The sequence below is a fragment of the Amphiprion ocellaris genome, chromosome 2 (genome assembly GCF_022539595.1).
Source record: "Amphiprion ocellaris isolate individual 3 ecotype Okinawa chromosome 2, ASM2253959v1, whole genome shotgun sequence".
Taxonomy (NCBI): domain Eukaryota; kingdom Metazoa; phylum Chordata; class Actinopteri; family Pomacentridae; genus Amphiprion; species Amphiprion ocellaris.
In genome coordinates, this window is record NC_072767.1 from 37,615,850 (window position 1) to 37,636,615 (window position 20,766).

At 40.7% G+C, this 20,766-nt stretch overlaps 2 protein-coding genes across 5 annotated transcripts in view; one reads left to right on the top strand and one right to left on the bottom strand.

The window, feature by feature from the left end:
* Positions 1 to 1,480: 1,480 nt before the first annotated feature.
* On the bottom strand, positions 1,481 to 16,267 carry uap1 (UDP-N-acetylglucosamine pyrophosphorylase 1). 4 transcript variants are annotated; one of them, XM_023297234.3, is made up of 11 exons: positions 16,114 to 16,266; positions 14,863 to 15,179; positions 13,438 to 13,642; positions 12,749 to 12,924; positions 12,461 to 12,633; positions 7,815 to 8,008; positions 7,523 to 7,663; positions 5,264 to 5,452; positions 4,970 to 5,011; positions 3,941 to 4,007; positions 1,481 to 2,184 (listed from the first exon to the last, which is right to left on the bottom strand). In XM_023297234.3, exons 2-11 carry the CDS (start codon positions 15,143 to 15,145, stop codon positions 2,092 to 2,094), a joined length of 1,563 nt encoding a protein of 520 aa, XP_023153002.2. In that variant the 5' UTR covers positions 15,146 to 15,179; positions 16,114 to 16,266; the 3' UTR covers positions 1,481 to 2,091. The 4 variants fall into 4 exon arrangements, with proteins under 4 accessions (XP_023153002.2, XP_023153003.2, XP_054861375.1 ...); XM_055005400.1 differs by lacking the exon at positions 1,481 to 2,184 and adding an exon at positions 3,659 to 3,743 and having other exon boundaries at positions 3,837 to 4,007; positions 16,114 to 16,267; XM_023297235.3 differs by lacking the exon at positions 4,970 to 5,011.
* Positions 16,268 to 18,462: 2,195 nt separating this feature from the next.
* ubxn6 (UBX domain protein 6) overlaps positions 18,463 to 20,766 on the top strand; it is a 7,034-nt gene continuing 4,730 nt past the window's right edge. The window contains exons 1-5 of the mRNA XM_023297236.3: positions 18,463 to 18,643; positions 19,050 to 19,207; positions 20,240 to 20,304; positions 20,390 to 20,518; positions 20,669 to 20,766. Coding sequence (XP_023153004.1) covers positions 18,561 to 18,643; positions 19,050 to 19,207; positions 20,240 to 20,304; positions 20,390 to 20,518; positions 20,669 to 20,766 — 533 coding nt within the window. The 5' untranslated portion in view covers positions 18,463 to 18,560. The remainder of the gene's footprint in view (positions 18,644 to 19,049; positions 19,208 to 20,239; positions 20,305 to 20,389; positions 20,519 to 20,668) is intronic.

The following is a 20,766-nucleotide window of genomic DNA, read 5'->3' on the forward strand; positions in this document are numbered from 1 at the left end:
TGGATTTAGTGTAAGCTTTTTGTATAGACTCTGGGGAGTCCGGGAAAGGGAGCACAAACTGATGAACAATGCAAGACTGGCCCAGAGTCATTCATGTTTTTTGTTGTTGTTGTTGTTATTGCTGAAGAAAGGTCTCTGAAGCCTATTTGTTGCCATTTTTACTATTGGATGATTTCTCACGTTTAGATTTGACATTCATTCCAATGGATGCCAAAAAATACACATAATGTATTTTAATAAATGCCTTGATTGCTAATAATGCAATTAAGACATATAAGTGCATTTATGGTAAAAGTAAATAAATAAAACACCATTCTAATATTTTTATGTGTTTGGAACATAATTTACTAAAATAAAAAAATGAGCTTTTAAAATATTTTTGGTTTATGAACAAATACCTGCAAAACTAATGATATCAGCTGTGTTTTCTGTTTAGTGCTAAATTTAGTGCTAATAAGAAGAATATGTCAACTTGCCAACCCAGGAAGGGTGAATATGGTTAAAAAATAAGCAAGAAAAGCACTCAGATCTTAGTACTCTAAGGCTGTTCATTCAATTTGTGTATTCAAAAATCGCATCAGGCCATTTATTATAGATCTACCCACAAACTAAATAAATAAAAAATTACTTTGCTGTGAGCACAGGTGTGTGTTATGCATGTGTACGGATACCTAATTGCATGACCGAAGTATGTAGCGGACGGCATGAATTGATGTAGGCAGCTGACGTAGCCTTCACTTGTTGTCATGGTTACAGTGATGTCATGCCGCTATCTTGCAATGATACAGAAATCTTTAACAAATACGTGGATGCAGACTATGAGCCGCATCACTGCCAAAATCTAATCACTTGGTCCTTGTCATTTCTGACCTTCCTAACCCTTCCCGTTAGTCCATTTTTGAGTCATGTTGCACACAGACAAATGCACGCCGATCGTCACATAACTCCGCCACATTCCTTGGTGGAGTAATAAAAAATTATACCCGTTAACATTTAGTTCAAAGCAGCACAGTTGCCAAGAACAACATCACAGAGCCGTTAGCATAACTGTCGACTCTTTGGTCTCATTACGCATCGAAAGACATTGTAATGCCAAGTATATGAAATTTGTACAAAGATCTGTACACAGATTAGGACGCCATCAAAGTGTTTTTCCGCTCAAGTACCCACACTGCAGCTTTCACATCATAATGCAGTTATGGAGCTGGAGAGTAAGAAAGAAAGTGAGTCAGAAAGGAGCCACAAAGCATATTTCCTGAATATTTGCAGCAGCGTTGCATGCTCTGGCCCATCTTGAACATAAACCATGTGCTGGAAACTCTGATTCATGACACCAGGAGCTATAATGCAAAAAACACACCCTGCAGACACAGGCTAGTGAACCTCACACATTCACATACTGTACGCTGATTTGCTCAAAAATAAAAAAAAATAAATGAATGTTAATACTGTTTAGATAATTGCAAAAACAAAAGACAAGTTTTCCGAGTAGGAAAATTTCTTTAATAAAGATAATAGAAATCAGTGTCCCTTAAAGCTGAATAATATCTAATATTCACCGTTTACAAGCAGAAAAGATGATATTATAAATACCCCCCACAGCCATGTACCTCGATTACATGCTAGTAAGAAACATCCTTCAATGATTTTGTCTCAATTGTAGAAAAATCACCAGGTAAAACGAGTAGATGGGAAGTTCCACTTAAAAAGCATCTATCAGTACATATAAAAATAAGTTCCATAAGCAAAATAAATAGAAGCACCTGCAGACTGCTTCATCCAGTCGGTTTAACAGGGATTTCGTACTTCATCTCATGCTGTGTTCAAGCGCTCCTCAAAACAAATGTGTGACATGACATCAGCATACAAGGCAAAGAAAACGTGGATAAAAAGCAAACGATACACTTCATCTTTGTCATTCATTCGTTTTGGACGGTGACAACCTCGTTCACGAACACATGCACGCGTTTTAGTTATTGCACAGCGAAGACATCACAGTTTCTCCCCCACAAACGCTGAGAGAACAAAAGGGGAGGTTGGTCTTTGGGCTTTCCCCTCATTCTCTCACTTCCTCTCTCTCTTTTTCACTGATTAAACTCCGTTCTTCACCACCTCGTGGGCTCCGTGCTCGTCGATCATCAGGGTTGGACGAAACTCTCGTCCCTTCACCAGCTCCTCAAGACCCTTTAAGGAAGTACAGACACCTTCAGAACATTGCTAATGGGTGTACAGATGAAATATTTCACAGGCAGAGACCAGAGGGGTGCGCTATGAAGCAAGACAAATGTTTTGGCGACATATGTTGAGTCTAAAGCCACAGCTTTCAATGTCAGCGTAGACTTTTAACCTGCTGGATCACCATGGTAACTGATGCTGCACAGAGATTCAAGAGTTTGTATGAACAATTCTTTTAAAAAAAAGTCACAATGTCATAAATAAGGATGTTTGAGACATAAATGAGTGATACAGATTCTAAGTTGAGTGAATATATCTGTCAATCTGTTGAGCTGTACGTTAGTAATGCCACTAAACAAAGTCGTGCATGTATGAACTGCACCGCCATTCGAACCAGTATGGATCTAGTTGGTGATGCCGAAAATCCATGCATTTGTTTCTGTACTTGGCTCAGATTTGCCGTAAAATCCGTCCAACACTGCAGGTAATGCAGCAAAAAAACCACAGGTTGGAAAACTGTGGCATTTATCACAGAGAATATTCAATCAGTTCAACATTAATTTGGCTTTGAGTTAACCAACAAACCCAAGTGATTTCTATGCAACGTTCAATGGGGGAACAGTGTCAGACCTAAAAGCACTTCTTGAGTAACACATTTGTAAGTATGAAGTTTTAAAGTTGAAGAGTTCTGCAGCTTAGAAATAAGCAGCTGCATAGACAATGCACTTACTAAAATAAATATATTTACCTGCACAATCACAGTTTTCTACCAGCCTTTGTTTTTTGCATTATATGCAGTAACAGTGCTTTTTACCGTAATTAGTTTATGGGTCAATATATAATTGCGGGACTTTTTGCAACATAGTTGAAAGGTATCATAGTTGACATTTTTGCTGAGTGAAATTGAAAGTTATTTATAAAGATATTGTAGTAAACCTGTTAACATGCCATAAATCCACACCTGACTCACACACTACTTTATATTAAATAACTCAGAAAGCCTTGGAGTCTGGCCAGTCTTTTCTTCAGGAGGAAATGACATCATGTGGAGCAGGTCATGTGATCTGGAATTAACACACTTCCTTGAGAGGTGTTTTTGTAATGGGGAACTTAGTTGAAAGTGATTTCTCAGACACAGATACTATTTGTTATTTTCCATACAAAATTTGATATATTGCCAAAAACAGAAATATGTGTCATGATTATCTCAACTTAATAAAAAGAATACAATCAAAACTATTTTTGAATAAGCTGATTTTATTATTGTACAGCTAATTAGAAGGTGGTTGTTATTAAATTGGGACGGTTATTTAGTTGACATTTTAGTGATATCCAGTCATTTTTTATTAATAAGTGATTGTTTCCATAATAAATAATTATAGAATTTGTAAAGACATGATCATAATGAACATAAAAACATTAGTTTTTTTACTTTTAATAAAAATGTATGCAAGATATATCCCATGAACTTCAAAAGTCCTCAGTTATATATTTACCTTTATATATGCTTCGTAGCAGACAAGGAAGTCAGCAAGAAGAAGCCTTTATAATGTGAGTGTGCACAGAGCCTGATGAAGAAAACCTGAGTTAATCAAGAAACCTACTAACCACTGTAGTGACACCAATCATCTCTGAATTTAAGTTTTGTCGAACCAGCTTACACAGAGAAAGCCTGGATGTGTTGAACTTGCTTCATAGTGCACCCCCCAGGAGCAGAAGAACATCTGGATTTTCTATTAAATCCATCAAGCTCATGCCTCCTTACCTCTCCTCCGTAGGACACCAGAGGGGAAATCTCACATTTGATAGGCAGGTCGGTTCCATCCTTCAGGCTGTATTGGAAAGGACACATTCAGGGAGGTTCACAGGGGAAGAAAAGAAACCGAATGAGTGATTGTCTCATGAAAAAGCAGCCAGAGGGACTGTAGCTGAGAGAAGCAGCTGTGAATCCTCGACACAGCTGTTCTTGTGCTGCAGCTTGTGATTAGAGATCAAAAGGCAGAGAATCAGAGAATCATCACGACCAGTGATTAGTCCTTTGACCTGCCTTGCTCTAGAAGAAAACAGATGAATGACAGGTAATGTGTTTGCATCTCCACCCAGAGGAGGAACTTTTGCAACACATTGCCGTCACTCAACATGTTTGTTTCTAGATAATAATTAGACAACAATCAGTAATCAGACAACAGGTGTTTCAGGGATGTTGCTGAGCAGTTGCCTGAGGAAAAAGCTTAATGATTAGGAAAGAAGAAGCACACACTTAAGAGCCTTAATAACATTCATGGATGCCATGAATGTTAGTGAAGCACATGCTCATTTGTTTCTGCCTTGAAAACAAGCAGGTGGTTTTCAAGGCAAAGTAGCAAGCAATAAACCTTCCTGTAGCTATTTTACATAGAAATCAACAGTATCATCACCTACACCAGAGCTGTCACTATTTGCCAGAAAGTGTGACTGGTTCCCTTTTCCCAGCATGCAGTACATTACAAGTATTAGTAGAAATAATCAGAGGGGGAAAATAAGCTGCTGACAGAGCTCATTATGACAGTACATCATCTGACCAGGATGCTGAAGAGGACTGTCGACTAAACTGATCCTCGCTGTCATTTCCTTCATCGCGACCGACTGCAAAGCCTGGCAGCGCCGCACCAGACTCCTCTTTTCAGTGGCAATGAAGGAAAGGGGGATGTCGAGGATCAGACGTAATGCCATACGGTGTTAACACGTCTGAGCGAGAGGATAAGACAGCCAAAACCCCAACACCATGCACTCAATACTGCAGGGGGATAATTACTTTCTGTTGCCATCATCTGTGGCACTGTCTGCTGCTCCATCGCTGGAAACATTGCATGGGACACACAGGAGCAAGACCAAGCATGAGAGAGGGGGATGTGAGAGTGTGAGGCTAAAAGAAAACCATGTCTACAACACAAACAAACAAACAAACAAACAAAAAAGCCAGTGCATACAGTGTGTACACAGTGTGCAAAGTGTCGGGAGGTTGAGAATGACCGAGAGGAGACCGCTTTCTTTGTTCATGCCAAACTTGACGTGTGTCATGTGAGGTGAAATGGCAAACTGCAGGCACCTGGGTATGGCTGGCACACGTCTGCCGTTCTCGTCGATGAAGTGGCCTCCGGCGTTGAGCACCCAGCGGTGGTGTAAGGACATCAAGGCATGTCTGGCCGTGGTGGGTGTGTCCTTTCCATCCTGAGTGTCGGCATTCTTCAGCGGGGAGAACTCATCCTCCCTCAGCACCTCGTACACGACGAAGGTCCTGTTGAAGTACATTAAGATCCCATCAGCACACAGGAGGTAATAGTTACTAAAGACCAATGTGACAAATAACAGATACCAAGGATGGGTACTGGAGCTGAAATAAATGACTGATTAAATAATTTGTGAATTTTAAGCTCATAGATAATTAATTATTTATATGATACTCATCTGTTAATCTTCCATTAATGATCAGTCGCCTGTATGTTTTGTCATTTTCAGAGAAGCTAAATTCTTCTGAGTTAAGAGTTACAGGTTGACTGCTGCTTACTGGAATGTGAGTTGTGTCTGTTGTACAACAATAGCCAAAAATAGGGATTTCATGTCTTCTCATGTTTGGAGTTTCAGTCTGAAGAAGCTCCTTGTTCCTCTTAGAAATGTAACCAAGGCTACAGGTCCTTCTCATTAGATGCTTTAGTCTCATCTCTGAAAGCTGCTACATCTATGGAATGAATAAATTATAGTGTACATGGTATGAAAAACCAAACAATAAGGCTGAAAAATTAAAACCCATTTAAAATGAGGGAATAGGAAAAAAGTTTGTGTCCACTGTCAAGTTATAATTAAGCGGTAATTTCTATTCTGCTTTGGGAGAGGATTACAGACAACCCAGCATTGTGTTTGTTTTCTTAATTAAGTGTAGGACCCAACTTTTTTCAATTATATTATTTTAGAGCTGGTGTAATATTTCAGCAGTTACTCAACAGAAAATAAAACTACAACAACTGAGATCACTGACTAACAATCCGTCATAAATCAAAATGTCTTTCAGCTTCAACAGATGTGAAGATTTGTCACATTTATGTTTCGTCACAAACTCTTCGTCTGTTCCTGAGTTTTAGTGTTGAATAATGTCCAGAGAAGTGTTTTTGCCGAACATTATGATGCCACACTAAAGCTGACCCTCATTATTTTATCCTATTAGACAAATTCTGAAGTTATGGCCAAAGATGCGTTTTGTGTTGTCACAGTGACATTTGAACATTAAATTCTATTCAAATCATCGTTGAGTCTGAGTGAATGTGTGTTTCAAATTTCAAGAAATTCCTTCAAGGCATTCAAAAGATATTCACAACAACAGGATAGATTGATAGACAGCCAGCCCGCAAATGTAACCCCAACATTGCTGCCAGCATACAGGCTTTTTAAAAAGTAGAGTATTTCTTTATATGTTTAAAAAAAATCTCCAAATTCAACCCCGTCCTTATGTGCACTTGTAATAAATAGTTAATTGAGTATCTGATGTCAACATCTAAAGTTCCAAACCACAAATGTATTATGAAACTGGATACTGTGGTTTCAAAATGTCACCTCGTTTGTACAAAAGTGCAATGCCCTTTGACAAGCACATACATGATATATATGGCATGTGGCAGCACAACAGACCATCAGGGTCTAGACCAAGCAGGACAGACAGAAAGAACAGAAAACAGTCGGATTTTTTTTTTTAGAAATCTGGCAGGCAAGTGAGTCAACCCATCTGGATTCTGCTACATATGCCAGCACAGGCACAACTCTAATCCATCTCCTCAGCGACACCGAAAACAGTTTCTCATCCGTTTGACTCTGAAGTGCAGCGCAAACCGTTGAATGAAGCTGGACACGTCTGTAGTGTTTTTCCATCAGTCAATCTTTACAGGAATCTTTTCATTAAATGTAAAGTTCTGTTAGTAGTGACATGACTCAAAGCTGATGTCATGTAACACTGGAGGAGGTGGAATGAGTGAACAGCTCATAAACCTCCATCCTCCTGTGGAGAATTTGGCAGGCTCCATCTCCTGGACCAGAGCATGGAGAAATGGCAAGACTGGGGTTGGAGGATAGGGATCGGGACTGGAAAATAGAGGTTGGTTCTCGCATGGAAGGACAGATCAAGGACCAGTCAAAGCCCGGAGGCCTGCCAGAAGAACATATGCAATCCAGCCACCTCTCAAAAGCAGCATAAGTTATTCATTGTATTCTAAGCACTTCAAAGGCATTCAGTTTGAGGTAAGCTGCTGTTGTACCGATGCTGGCATGCAGACACGCACACATTTTGTACCCTGAATGGAAAAAATGCACTTTAACTCACTTAGCAAACTGGAAGATGTCAAAGACGAATTTTTCCATTTTAATCCCATTTGGTTTGTCTGGTTTGATTATCTGACCCTGAGCATCCACATATGGGATCTTCTTCTGGGCCACATGGTGCTGCAGCTTTGGCTCATATTTCCTAATACATAAACACAGAGAAAAAGCCGGTATTATGATGTTGCTCTTGGTACGAGAAAACAAAACTACTGAAACAAATGAGCACATTCTGGCAGAGAGACGGACAAACTGTTTGAAAGCTTAACAACACGTTCATGAGTTCATCGTCTTACTGGACTACGTCTCTGAGGAAGGAGAAGCTGAAGAAGTGATTGGCTATGTTTCCTGCGTTGAACATCAGTCGGCCATCGGCGCTGCGCTTCTCGGCAGTTGCCAGGGTGATCTCGCTGTACTCCACCACCTGATAACAGCCATCCACCTTGCAGACCACACCTACTGCCTCTGTTGGATTGGTTTTCTCCACCACCTGGAAACAACATCACAAAAAGATATTTTTAGAATCTGCTTATCAAAAATCTGTCATTTGCCCATTAAACACATAAAGACCACAATAAATAAACAGGTCCGAAAGACCAAACTCAATGCAGCAAAAGAGACAACACTCGTGTTCATTAACACACAAGTTAGAAACCCTATCCCCTTAAAAAACAAAACTGAATACGACTTATTTCCCATTAGCCGAACTGCAGGAACAGGGTTATAAAATGAGCTGCAAATGCCTGAACTTTCTCCGTTTTGGAGCCATCAGGCGTGTCTATGTGTATGTCTGCATCATGGCTTCACATGGAGAAGACCTGAATAAAAAATTAGATTGTAAGTCTTCACAAAGGTAGAAAAGGACACGGGTGCAGTTGTAATCTGGAGGTATTAAATGAATCGTAGTACCACTAATCAGTGCTGCAGTGGTGATCAGAGTTTCTGTGACAGCTCTGACAGTATGAAGGACAGTTCATCATATCAACCTCAATAGATGGCTTTCAAGAAAAAAATAAACTTTTTTGCAAAACTTTGCTATAGTGCACAAAAAGAAACCTTCTTTCTGACATTCTTTGGTCAGATTGGACCAAGATAAATTTGTTGTGGTCCAGCATGTGTGGTGGTCTGAACCCGGCCAGGACCACCACAGTGAATCCATAGTCCTGACAGTGAAACAGAGGTGGGCATGTGATGATATGGGGCTGCATGAGTGCAGAGATGACACTTAAAGATACCTGTGGATCTATCAAAATACTGGCTGACAAGATGACTCGCAGTCTGCAGAAACTTGACAGAAGAGGAATATTCCAGCCTGATAACAATCAGAAACATGCAGCCAAAATCACATAAGAGTTTCTAAAGAAGAAAAAAGTGAAAACTATGACCTGGCCAAGTATATCACCTGGACTTATATCCAACAGAATACATTTGGTTTTTATTTCAATGAGAAAGATGGAGCAACACAACCCCTATGTGAGGACAGCTGACAAAAAACATCTTTGAAGAATGACAGAACAGAACATTTCTCTAGAAATCTGGTGTCCTCAGTGCCAAGAAGGAATGAGCCTGTCATCGAAAAATAACGCTGGAGCTATGACGTACTGAAAAAAACATACAACATTTAAATTTCAGTTAAAAAAGGTGTAATGGCTTTTTCTTTTTTACTATGGGGCCTGTATTTTAAGTATAGTCAATTTAAAGTGTTACTTTTGAATTTTAATAATGAGCAAATACCCAACTTAGAAGTGAATCACTGTGGGGTGTTACATCATTTTGAATCATTTGACATATAGTGATATTGCACACTCACTTCTGCTGTACAATCAATATGAAACTGCATTAAAGTGACATAAAAAGAGCAAGACTCAAAAACTGCTATGACACAATCAGTATGTTCCATCTTATACAGCCAGCACGTTAAACTCTGCACTGAAAGAAAAAAAAAGCCCTCTCCCCATCTGTTGGTGGCTAATGACAGAGTGAAGTCCTGATGAGGGGGTTGGTGAACGGAGTGGGGGCTGAGTGAGGGGTTAGTGAAGCCACATGAACTGCTAGCAAAGCTTTGTAATTTACGACGGGAGGGTGGGACTCTGCTCTGATCTGATCCTTCCATCTCTGCTCCACCACACAACTTATAATAATGTCAAACAGAAGCAGGGTCTGGAAGATCTGCAGTTAAATATTTCTGCTCTGTGTTGGCTGGAAAATGCACACAGCATGATAAAAAATTATTTCACAATACTGCTAGGAGATGACAAGGCTAGACACAGTCAGTCTGGTGACTTCAGACACACTTGTGCTGACACATGCTGTGATTTTGAAGACGTAGAAATGGGACATCTTGGCTTAGTATTTTGATTTAGTTACCATGGTGTGGAACCGTTTTGCTCAAACTAACTGAGACGACCTGGCAGCAAAGGTTAGTCACAAATGCACCAGGTTAAGCAGGACATCTGCCACCGATGCACCATCAATGTTCATTTAGTCAACAAAAGCATGACTCCTGAGGCTGCTACTTCACTCTTTGTGGCAGAATTAGAATTAGAATTAGATTTTGATTCCAGAAACAAATAGTCGCTCCGTGCCAACCAACACGTTACTTCCAGCTTCACCCAGTGCAGCTCTACCTGCATGGGTCAGCTCAGGACACATTTCAGTCTTTGTCACTGGTGGATCAGTGGTGGATGTAGACAGCCCAAGCTACGTCTTTTACCCAACAGATATGACTTTCAGTGAGAGAGCATCATATATACGTTTGTTCTCCCACTCTGTTTAAGCTTTCCATTCAAACAGCAAGATTTACAACTGCATTTCTAATCAAGTACCGATGTGCATTAAAATCCCTCTGTGGTTGTTGATTTACTCACTAAAAACTCATCTCTACGTATCAAAACTACATATTTAAAATTTTTGGTTTCATGAAAGTAATCCCTTTATACCTTAAAATGACAGATGTAAATCTACACTGTTGCTTCCTTTAAAATCTATGATGTCTTTGCTTTTATCTGCACTTACTCTGCACAAACATTGTAAAACTACTCAATAGCAAGTTGTAACATACATAATTTAATCAGAAACCTATTCTGATGAAGAATAAAAATACGGAAAGCTCCATCATGTACACTTACAAGAGTGATTCCTCAGGTTTGTTTTGTATAAAACCCCAGACATCTGAATCTGTGATGGAAAACTGTCATAATACCTGCAGTTTGGAGGTGGAAATGTTCAGCCAAAGACTTTCACCAGAGAGGCTCTACACTATGTTTGATCTCTAAAATATCAAATATCTACAGTGCAATCCTTTAAACTGTTGCCCTTTGGCCATTACCAGAATCAACAAGAGCATCAGTATAACGCATTTCCATTTAATATTACATTTATGTTTTTGAAGACAGAATAAGTAATGTGTCCAAACATTTATATACCTTTATCTTTCTTTTAATGCTTCTTTTAGCTATGATGCAATGTGTTTTACTTGCAAAAAAAAGGAAGAAATGATTACATTTCCTTTGCCAATGGATTTTCCTAAACTCAAACTAGTGAGCCTCAATGCTTAATGAGATCAATTTTCAAGGTTATCTTTAGCAGCAAGAGTACACATAGCAACGAAAAACAATACCCTACATTTTACACACAAAATACAAATAAAGTGACTGACATTTTTTACAAAAGAAGAAATGTATAAATGTATGATGATTGTTTATTTGTAAGTGAAAAATTGTTTTCAACCCAACTCTAACAAGCAGTTTTTTTCTGAAAATTGAAGTACTGAAGATGTTATCTGAGGCTGTGATGAAAAATAAAGGAAGAATGTGTGGTTAAGCCCTTAAACTTTCCTAGAAAGCTGTAATGAATTCACTACTCAAGAAGACAACAAGAAAGAACCAAGTGGCTTCTGTCTCCACCCAGTGGTGAGTTGCAGGAGGTGCATCTGTGTAGAAAGGGCCGGTAAAGTGAGTTGTGACCACACCTTTTTAATACAGGACAGTCACCAACTCAGTTTTGGAAGCTCGTGGAAGAACCAGACTGACTGATCAGACTGGACCACAAACAGGCACAGTTACTCTAATATTAGTACACTTTGTGCTCTTGTGAAGTACTTACACACTTGTATTACACACATTGGTATGTGCACACATAATATGAACCTGTTTGCTAAGTTGTAGTATTTTCAACATCACTTTTACTTCCTGGAAAGATCAAAGGCAACTCTGGGCTCATCAGTGTTACAGGTGAGACATCGAAATATCAAGTAACTTTATGAAAGGAATATAACAAGTCTGCTGCTGCTGCTGCTTCAACCTTTGTTTTTCTTGTAATATAGCATCTGACAAAAGAGAAAAATCTAGTACCACAAACATGAACGTAAAAAATGACTCCAGAGTGCGACCTTTTTTGAGACTGTGTGAGCTGAAACTTTAAACAGTTGTATGATGATCATCAGGATGTTTTGATGCCCCTCTGGCCAGAAAGGACAGTTACTGCACTAGCAACTGTAGTTGAAAGTAGTACTTTTTCTGCCAGTTTTGCAGTTACCATGTTCCAAGGCATAACAAAACTTCACACAGAACAAATCTAATATACAAATAATGTCAACTTTCAGGGTGGAACGTTAAGTTCACATCACACCAGAGGATTTGCTCTCAGCTCCTAAATTGTAGATACACAATGTGTTTCATTTGTAGTTTCTACAACTAGTGTGAGAATATGACAGAAACAATCATGTACTGGAGTCTAACATCTAAACTATCAGCATTATAGTTCAGGTGCTGTGATTATGATGGCTGATTCTAAACAGTAACACTAAAACTGGATCTTCGGTCTCTGATCATTCCGTTTTCTACCAGATTAGCTCTGTAATTCACCTCATGACCAATTTAAAATCCTTGATGGAGCTGCAGGGACCCTGAATCAGAAAGAAACAGCAGGAGGTATGACCAACCTTAGCTCCACAGTCCGCTCCCTTCTGCACACAGAAACCAACAAAGGCGGGGTCGGCCACTTTGACCAGGATGTTGTCGACACAATAAACGTGGATGAACTCGATCCCCCTCCGCTCCATGTCGTCCAGGATGCCCTGGTTCCCGAGAGCTCTGTAAAGACCCCCGTTACCATCTGCAACACAAACACACAAGTTTCAGACATACAAACTCCACTTGGCAACTGAAACTCTCACACAGTGCACAACAATGTACATAAGAAGTTAGTTAGGGATCCTGCGGGTGCGCACCAGGAGCCATGGAGAGCTTTCCTTTGCTCTCCAGGATGATCTTGCCATTGTAGTCCATGGCTGGCAGCATGCCCTGCTGAAAGAAGATGATGTTGTCCTTGTCCAAGCCAAAGTGGTTGTGTCGCGAGAAGAACTCCTTGGTGGCCTCCATTGTCCTGCCGCTGGTCATGATGTACCTGAAGGCCAAAAATAAGGCACAGATTGGTGTTTTGTATCAAACAATACGTGTAAAGCCTCTATCTGAAGAATGCATGCTCAGGAAAGCAGAAGAAATAAAAATCCTTCAAAATAAAACAACAATTAAGTGGAAGTATATGGCAGACAATAAAGGTTTGCAAAAGATGCTGTCATACGGAGTTTTAAATCTAACTTTAATAGCTGTTAAGCCCCGTGTCTGGAGGATTTCAAACATTCCATCGCCTTCTTGTTATCTCCATCTTTCGCAACTCTGAACTGTAAACTGTCCTTGAATTTACTCCGCAGGGTACTAATCCTTTTCCAGTAAAACAACGTCATTGATTGAGTTTCCTTTGATGCTCACGGTAACTTGACCCAGCTACTCACCGTGCAAACTGGGACAAACAGCTTTAGTTTTCATTACAAATAGAGAGAGACAGTATTTGTTGGGACACACAGCAGTAGATTCAGGCGACTAAAACGCCTTAGTGATCTGAAACCTGACGTCTCACCAGGGAATACAGCACTTGATTTTGTGCTTCTGCTCAGCCAGGTGTTGCAGCTTCAGAATGCGCTCGGCTTGGATCTGAAAGAGGGTTTTGTGGGACGGCAGCCCCACGTCGTACATGCCTTTAGGGTAAGAGACCCCCAGTCTGGTTCCCTGGCCTCCTGCCAAAAGTAAGACTGCCACTTTACCCTGAGAGATGCACTGAAGACCTGAGGGGAGAAAAAGCAGAAGCATGTGTCTTACAGTGTATTTAAAATAATCAGATAGTGATAGAATGCACAGACTGAATACATTTGCACAACATCTAATCTCTAGAGATAGCCAGAGTGCATATTTATTGCCTTTGTAAAGACGTCTTAGATAAATCGTAATAAATTTAACAAAAACAATACAATAACATTTATTAATAACTTTAATTGAGCTCTTGATCACGATGTTGCGACTAATCCTTCAAGACTTTGAAGATGTGATGATAAATCAGCCCTAAACTGATATCTAATCACACTACTCAAGCCTGTGATTGATTTTACACTAGTTCAATGGGTCAGTGTTTTATAGTGGTTCCAGTTTATCTTACATAAACTGCTGCTACGTGATGTGATGCAACACTACTTGTTGGTGCCAAAAGACAAGTTTTATACCCGTGTACTGGGTGGGCCTGCTAGACTTTGACTACTTTACCAAAAATACGCAAACACACAGACACCACGCCCGACTTTGGGCCCGACAGCTCACGATGACCTCATGAATGAGGGTCAAGAGGCAACTCTAATTACGTCAGTGGTAAATCAGAACCAGATGTTTTCTGCTACCCACCGCTGTCATCATCCCCACAGGGAAAAAACCCCTACAACGGAGGGGGTTGCGCAAAACATAATGCAATCCAACTTACTCATATTTCAGATCTACACGGGGGAAATAGACTGGGAATGGTTTGCGAGTTTATACAACCACACAGAGGGCAAATGAGTTCCTGACGTTGCTCTACTAGGACTTTGTGATAAGCTATCGCGTAGGTTACATATGTTTTTGTGTGGGTCTAGCTCTGGATTCTCTGAAAATATGCAAGTAATGAGAGGAACCACTGATCCATCTCAACACCACTGCATCTGGGCGATCATGTGATGCTTTAATCCCCTTAAGCTTCCCAGTCTGATACCAGTAAATCTTTCCTGTCTCACCTGGAGGCCATCACATGGCACTTGAAAGCTGTCAAGACTTTATTGCTAGACTCTGATCTCCTAATCTGCTTGCAATAACTGCGCATGTGTTGTTTAACAGCTGGAAATGGCTCGCTGATTTCCTGCTACTGTGTGACATTCCTGTAAACAATTCTTCCTGGTTCCTTAAACTAAAGTTTGGGGAAAATTGAGGTTAAAGGCAGAAGCTGGGTGTGGATATACATTTGGAGACTTCAGCTGGAGCTCACCTGCTAGCTCCCAGTCTTTGAGAAGTTCCCTGTCTCTTGTCACGCTCCCCAACACCTCCCTGGGCACCGGCTCCATGCGGGCATCCATCTTCTCATGCTTGCTGCTGCTAGACATCTCCATGGCATTCTTGAAGAACCCGTTGATCTCCTGGAAGTCCATCCCCTGCAGGTTGAGGATCAAGCTAGCCTGCTCCTCGGGGCTCAGCTCGCTCCAGAACTGCAGGAGGTGGGACTGGCCGGCCTCAGCCAACCTCTGCTTGAGTCCGCTGGTGCTTGGGTCCATGATCAACTGTGATTTTGATTAAAATGCTACCACACTGAAACAGATGAGGAGAAACGGGATGAATTGATACCAATAAGCAGAACCAGCTGCGCCTCAGGATGAAGTCATGTCCACAGTGGGCTAACAATGACAGCAACTTACACGTCACATAAATGGGGATTTTTAGAGGTGATCTGAATACCTATCAGACTAAATTTGATAGTATTTAGGCAGATAAAAACACATAAGTTCAATAATCAAATAAAACTGGGAGTTACGGAACTGGAATTTAAAATAAAATCTGTCTAGCTGGAGCTCTTCTGGTGAAAACTGACCTCATGACTAAAGTATTCCTACTCTGTGGGCTACTGCTGGTAAAACAGGCAAAACTGGTGACAACAAATAACCCCGCATTTCATTTACATCTTGATCTACAGCCTTAAATGAAGCAACTACTGGAATGTTTAATTGCTATGTTTGTTTGAACCCACACCCACAACAAGCAGCCTGCTGGACCAGGAAATATCTCTGGTGGGGATTTCTTAGCATTTGAATGGGATGCTGAAGGAAGCAGAAGCATAGGAGGATGTATTTTAAACTGTCCGACGTAATCGTGAAATAATTATGAGTTAAATTATTCAGAAAACTTTCAAACCTAATGTCTCCAGGAGGCTGTGTTAAGTGATTTTAAGTTGAGGGTTCACCAAAACACAAACAGGGGTGCCTCGTATCACAAGCAGCAGAGAAATTCAGTGTTAACACCGTGTAACAAAGCAGACTTCTGCCAATAAACTGTAATATTTACATTAAATGTATTTACTATGTGAGTTACATGTCTTAATCTCTCTAGTTAGCTGTCTTCCAGCAGCAGCAGCGGCGGCGGCAAATAGAGCCGAGTAAACGTTAGCAGCTAACCGGCTAACTGGGGAGAAAAGAGTAAACAGAGTGAAGACATTAAAGACTAAATGAATGAAGCAGTGAATACTGACCTCTCACTGGACTCCTCGTCGGTTTAAGACCATGAATGTGAGTCTCGCTGTGCTTTCTTGCTCTGCTTCGCCGTAACGACGCCCCCTACCCGGACTACACCTCCTGTACGTCACGTTGACGTGGCAACGGCGACGGCGCACAGAGCGCGTGTGCGGCCGGCTGACTTGCTGCGTTCAAGACCGCTCGTAAAATTAAACGACTGGACCCTCAATAGTATGTGTCTGCAGAGCCGGAGGCTGCACGGAGGGGGCTGCACCGACAGAGCTGTATGTTTTATAACGTTATGAACATTTATATTTATGCAGGTCAATATAAATAACATTGAATGAGACAGTGGTGTGAGACGTGAGAGTTCAGGGTGGTGATGGCTCTCGGAAAGAAGCTGTTTTTAAGTCTGTTTGTTCTCGCTTTAATACATCTGTAATGCCTTCCAGAGGGCAACAGATCAAAAAGCTGAGAACCGGGATGTGAACTGTCCTTGATGATGTTCTGAGCTCTGTTCTGAGAGGGAGGAGAGAGGACAGCCAACAATCCTCTGAAGCCTCGCTCTGTCTGCCTCAGTGCAGCTCCCATACCAGGTGGAAACACAGTACATCAGCAGGCTCTCTATGGATGAGCGGTAGAAGATTTCATCAAATATTAAAATTGCTGTATGTACCATATCTATTATCGATCCAGAAGATTTTGTCCTATTTCCATAAGACCTACAACCCCTGGCAAAAATGATGGAATCAGAGGATGTCTCAGAGGATGTTCATTCAGTTGTTTAATGTTGTAGAAAAAAAGCAGATCACAGACCTGCCACAAAACTGAAGTCATTTAAAATGGCAACTTTCTGGCTTTCAGAAACACTAAAAGAAATCAAGAAAAAAAAATTGTGATAGTCAATAACAATTGCTTTTTTAGGTCAAGCAGAGGGAAAAAACTATGGAATCACTCAATTCTGAGGAAAAAAGTATGGAATCATCCTGTAAATTTCCATTTCCAAAACTAACACCTGCATCAGATTAAATTTGCTCATTAGTCTGCAGTTAAGAAAGAGTGCTCACACCTTGGAGAGCTGCTGCACACTGGTAGACCAAGGAAGACATCAAAGCGTCAAAACACAAAACTCAAAGCAACATGTCTTGAAAACAGAATATGCACAACAAAACAAATGAGGAACAAATGGGCGGAAACTGGCGTCAACCTCTGTGACCGAACTGTAAGAAACCGCCTAAAGGAAATGGGATTTACATACAGAAAAGCTAAACGAAAGCCATCATTAACACCTAAACAGAAAAAAAACGAGGTTGCAATGGGCTAAGGAAAAACAATCGTGGACTGAGGATGACTGGATAAAAGTCATATTCAGTGATGAATCGCAAATCTGCATTGGGCAGGGTGATGATGCTGGAACTTTTGTTTGGTGCTGTTCCAATGAGATTTATGAAGACGACTGTATGCCGCCCTTGCAGCGCGTGCTCTAGTGCGTAGCTAGACAGCTAGCTAACTAACTAGCTAACATTCAAGTCTTCAAATAACCACACCGGGCTTGTTTTTCAGTGGTTTACTTGAGCTTGACTCAGGTCAATATTGTAAAACTGAAATAAACAACAACAACAGAGAAAAGAAAATAAATCCGTATACAAGCACTGATATATTCATGAACACAGTACGTATTACACATGTACCGAACCCGACAGCAACCGTTTACCGACATATAACTCTACACTGTATGACATATTTCAACTACTTGACAAATTATAACAGAAACTTCTAACATGACATTTCTATTTGTGCTTATGTACACGTTTTACTCACAGACAAATAGTCTCCAAGGCAGAAGCGTAGAAAAACATTAGCAACACCCCGAATAAGCTCTGTCTGTTGCGCTGTCTGCGCTTCACGAGACGTAACTAGCAAGCTGTTAGAAAAGCCACAGGTGGTGCAATAAAGTACTTTTCTTTTTGTTTGTTTTTCACGATTTCATAATTTTTTCCTCAGAATTGAGTGATTCAATATTTTTTCCCTCTGCTTGATCTAAAAAAGCAATTGTTATTGACTACCACACATTTTTTCTTGATTTCTTTTAGTGTTTCTTAAAGCCAGAAAGTTGCCATTTTAAATTACTTTAGTTTTATGGCATGTTTTTTCTACAAAATTAAACAACTGAATGAACATCCTCCGAGACTGATGATTCCATAATTTTTTCCAGGGGTTGTATAATAAATCTTTGAAAGAATCAAAGCTTTTAGAATGACCTGTGAGTGGCAGCAAACAAGCTCCCGTAGTTCTTCAGTACTGGACTCCACCACACGGGGGCGACACGACGGTTCATGAGGCGGAAGCAGTTTTCGGTCAGCTGAGACATTTTTGTTTTGGTCCTCCTCCTGGCTGAGCTCAGCTAGGTGCTCTCCATCTGTTTGCGTTTCTGAGCCTGGGTTTTCACCGGTAGCTGGAGAAAATGAAGAAGTTTTTCGACGACATTAAGAAGGACATGAAATTTAAATCCGCGGGACCGGGGAAGAAGCTAACCGAAGAGACCAGGCAAATAAACTTCTCTCACCTGCTGCGGAGCTAACCAGAGCTAGCCGCGGAGCTAGCTGTGTAACGTTTGCAGAATCCAGCTAATGAGTATTGATTTGCTCTAGCATGTTTTAGCTTACCATACAAGCAGATTTCTGTTTTCTTCTGCTTGTGTTAGCGTTCAGCGGGCTAACTGTGGCAGTTCAATTAAGTTATATAACACTTAGCACGGTGGGAGGCTCCCAGCTTGACTAACAGTTAATCCCTGAACAAGCTCATTTAGCTCATGATCTGAGTAACGTCTAGTGACATTTGCGCGCCTGTAAGCCACCAAACTGCCAAACAGGAAATAGACTTGCTGTGTCACTGATATATTTGTGTCGTTCTCGTTTCCTCACGTCGTATTTCTCTCCTCATACCGCTGTAGTGCTAAGCCTGAAGTGGTGCAGAGCAGCTCCAATGCCAAGCAGAACCGTCATGCTCCCAGTGAAGGAGCACAGAGAGCCGGAGCCGCAGCCCTGGCAAGGATCGAGCATCAACAGAAGCCGAGGGTTCACACCTCCCAGGACGCCATCAGGAACCAGGGTGAGACACAGAACCCTGTTTTATTCACAGTAGTTTACTCTGAGATGAGTCAGGGTTTCTGCAGGGCATTAAAAAGCATTAATAGTCATTAAGTTGATTTTGCGAAAATTAAAATCATTAAATTTGATTCTCAATGGCATTAAAAATTCTTTCAGCAGTTTCCAAGAAAAATATTTGAGTATAATAACATATAATTATAGACTGCGATTTGTCAGATATGTGCATCTGCGTAAACATGCCGAAGCATTGCAATAATTGTTCCGGCTGGCCGGGTACAATTGCCAAAAACTACATGTTTTTAAAGTGGCCTGCAGGCTGGACCAGGTGGAGGAGAGCTGGGAAATGGGAAAACGCAAATTGGCGATGCCTGGTGGTCGGTTACCTTTTCAGGATGGGCTTTGTAGTCTATGAACACCCACGACCCTGTGTCCACCACCTAAGCAATGCAGTCTTAATGGTCAATTCCAGCAGACTTGAAGCTAGGGTGCCTCCTAAAGCCGATGCAGAGTCTACACTTATCAATAACTGTCAGTACTGATTGATTTTAAACATTTTGTTATCAATAATTCTCAGCCCTCACTGATAGTATTTGGAAAAAATGCCTGATTGTAAATTTGTAGCATGTGGGTGTAATATATTTGGAAAGTTAAAAACCAACAAAAAGGTGAAGTTACCTCTGGAAAGTCATCACAAACTAGCCCTTTTTAAAGAAATATTGTTATTATTTGCTTGCAGTGGTGAGAAAACATGTTTCTTTGCCACATTGCTGCATGCAGTAAAACTGTAGGGATTTTTTCATGCATAAAAGTGATGCTTTTGTTGTCTGTTTTGTTGAGATGCCCAAACTATGAAGTCCGTGGAAAGTGGCTACAACTGCTGTACCCATAGTATTTAATCAGCATTTACAAAGCAGTAATGATGTTTTTTACACAAGTGAGGAATTTAGATGTTGTTTATGATCTGTCAGCATGTAAATGACGTCAGTAACCAACAAATGTATCTAACTGCATGATTTCCTACATTTGCTTGCAGTTAAAAGAGAGCTGGAAGCAGAGGCGGCTGCACTGGCTGAGAAAGAAAAGGCTGCTGCAGCAGAGGTATATATTGATTGACACGGTTTTAATGATTATGTTTGGTTTGCAGTGATACTTACTTAGTCTAACAATTCTAATTTGTGGTCAGGGATCCAAAGTGCCAGTGAGAGATCCCGCTTGTCTCTCCGTATCAGGTGTGTATTTCACCTGTCCGCTAACCGGAGCCACGTTAACTAAGAGTGAGAGGGAAGTACACATTAAAGAGGCCATTTTAATGGTATGTCTGAAGATATTGTTACTCGCTCTTGTTTTTAGATTGAATGTGTGTGCAGTTCTTAGTGAGACATTAAAATGATTTGCATGGGATTAAAGGCTGCTCTAGTTTCTCCTGTTGATAAAACATATACTCTGTTTTTTTTACCGTCAGCGGTTTGAGGAGGATGCAATTGAGGCCTCTGTTATGATGATTTACACATTTAACAAAGACAGAGAGAAAGTCAAGGCTGCTGTGGACATTATAAGCAA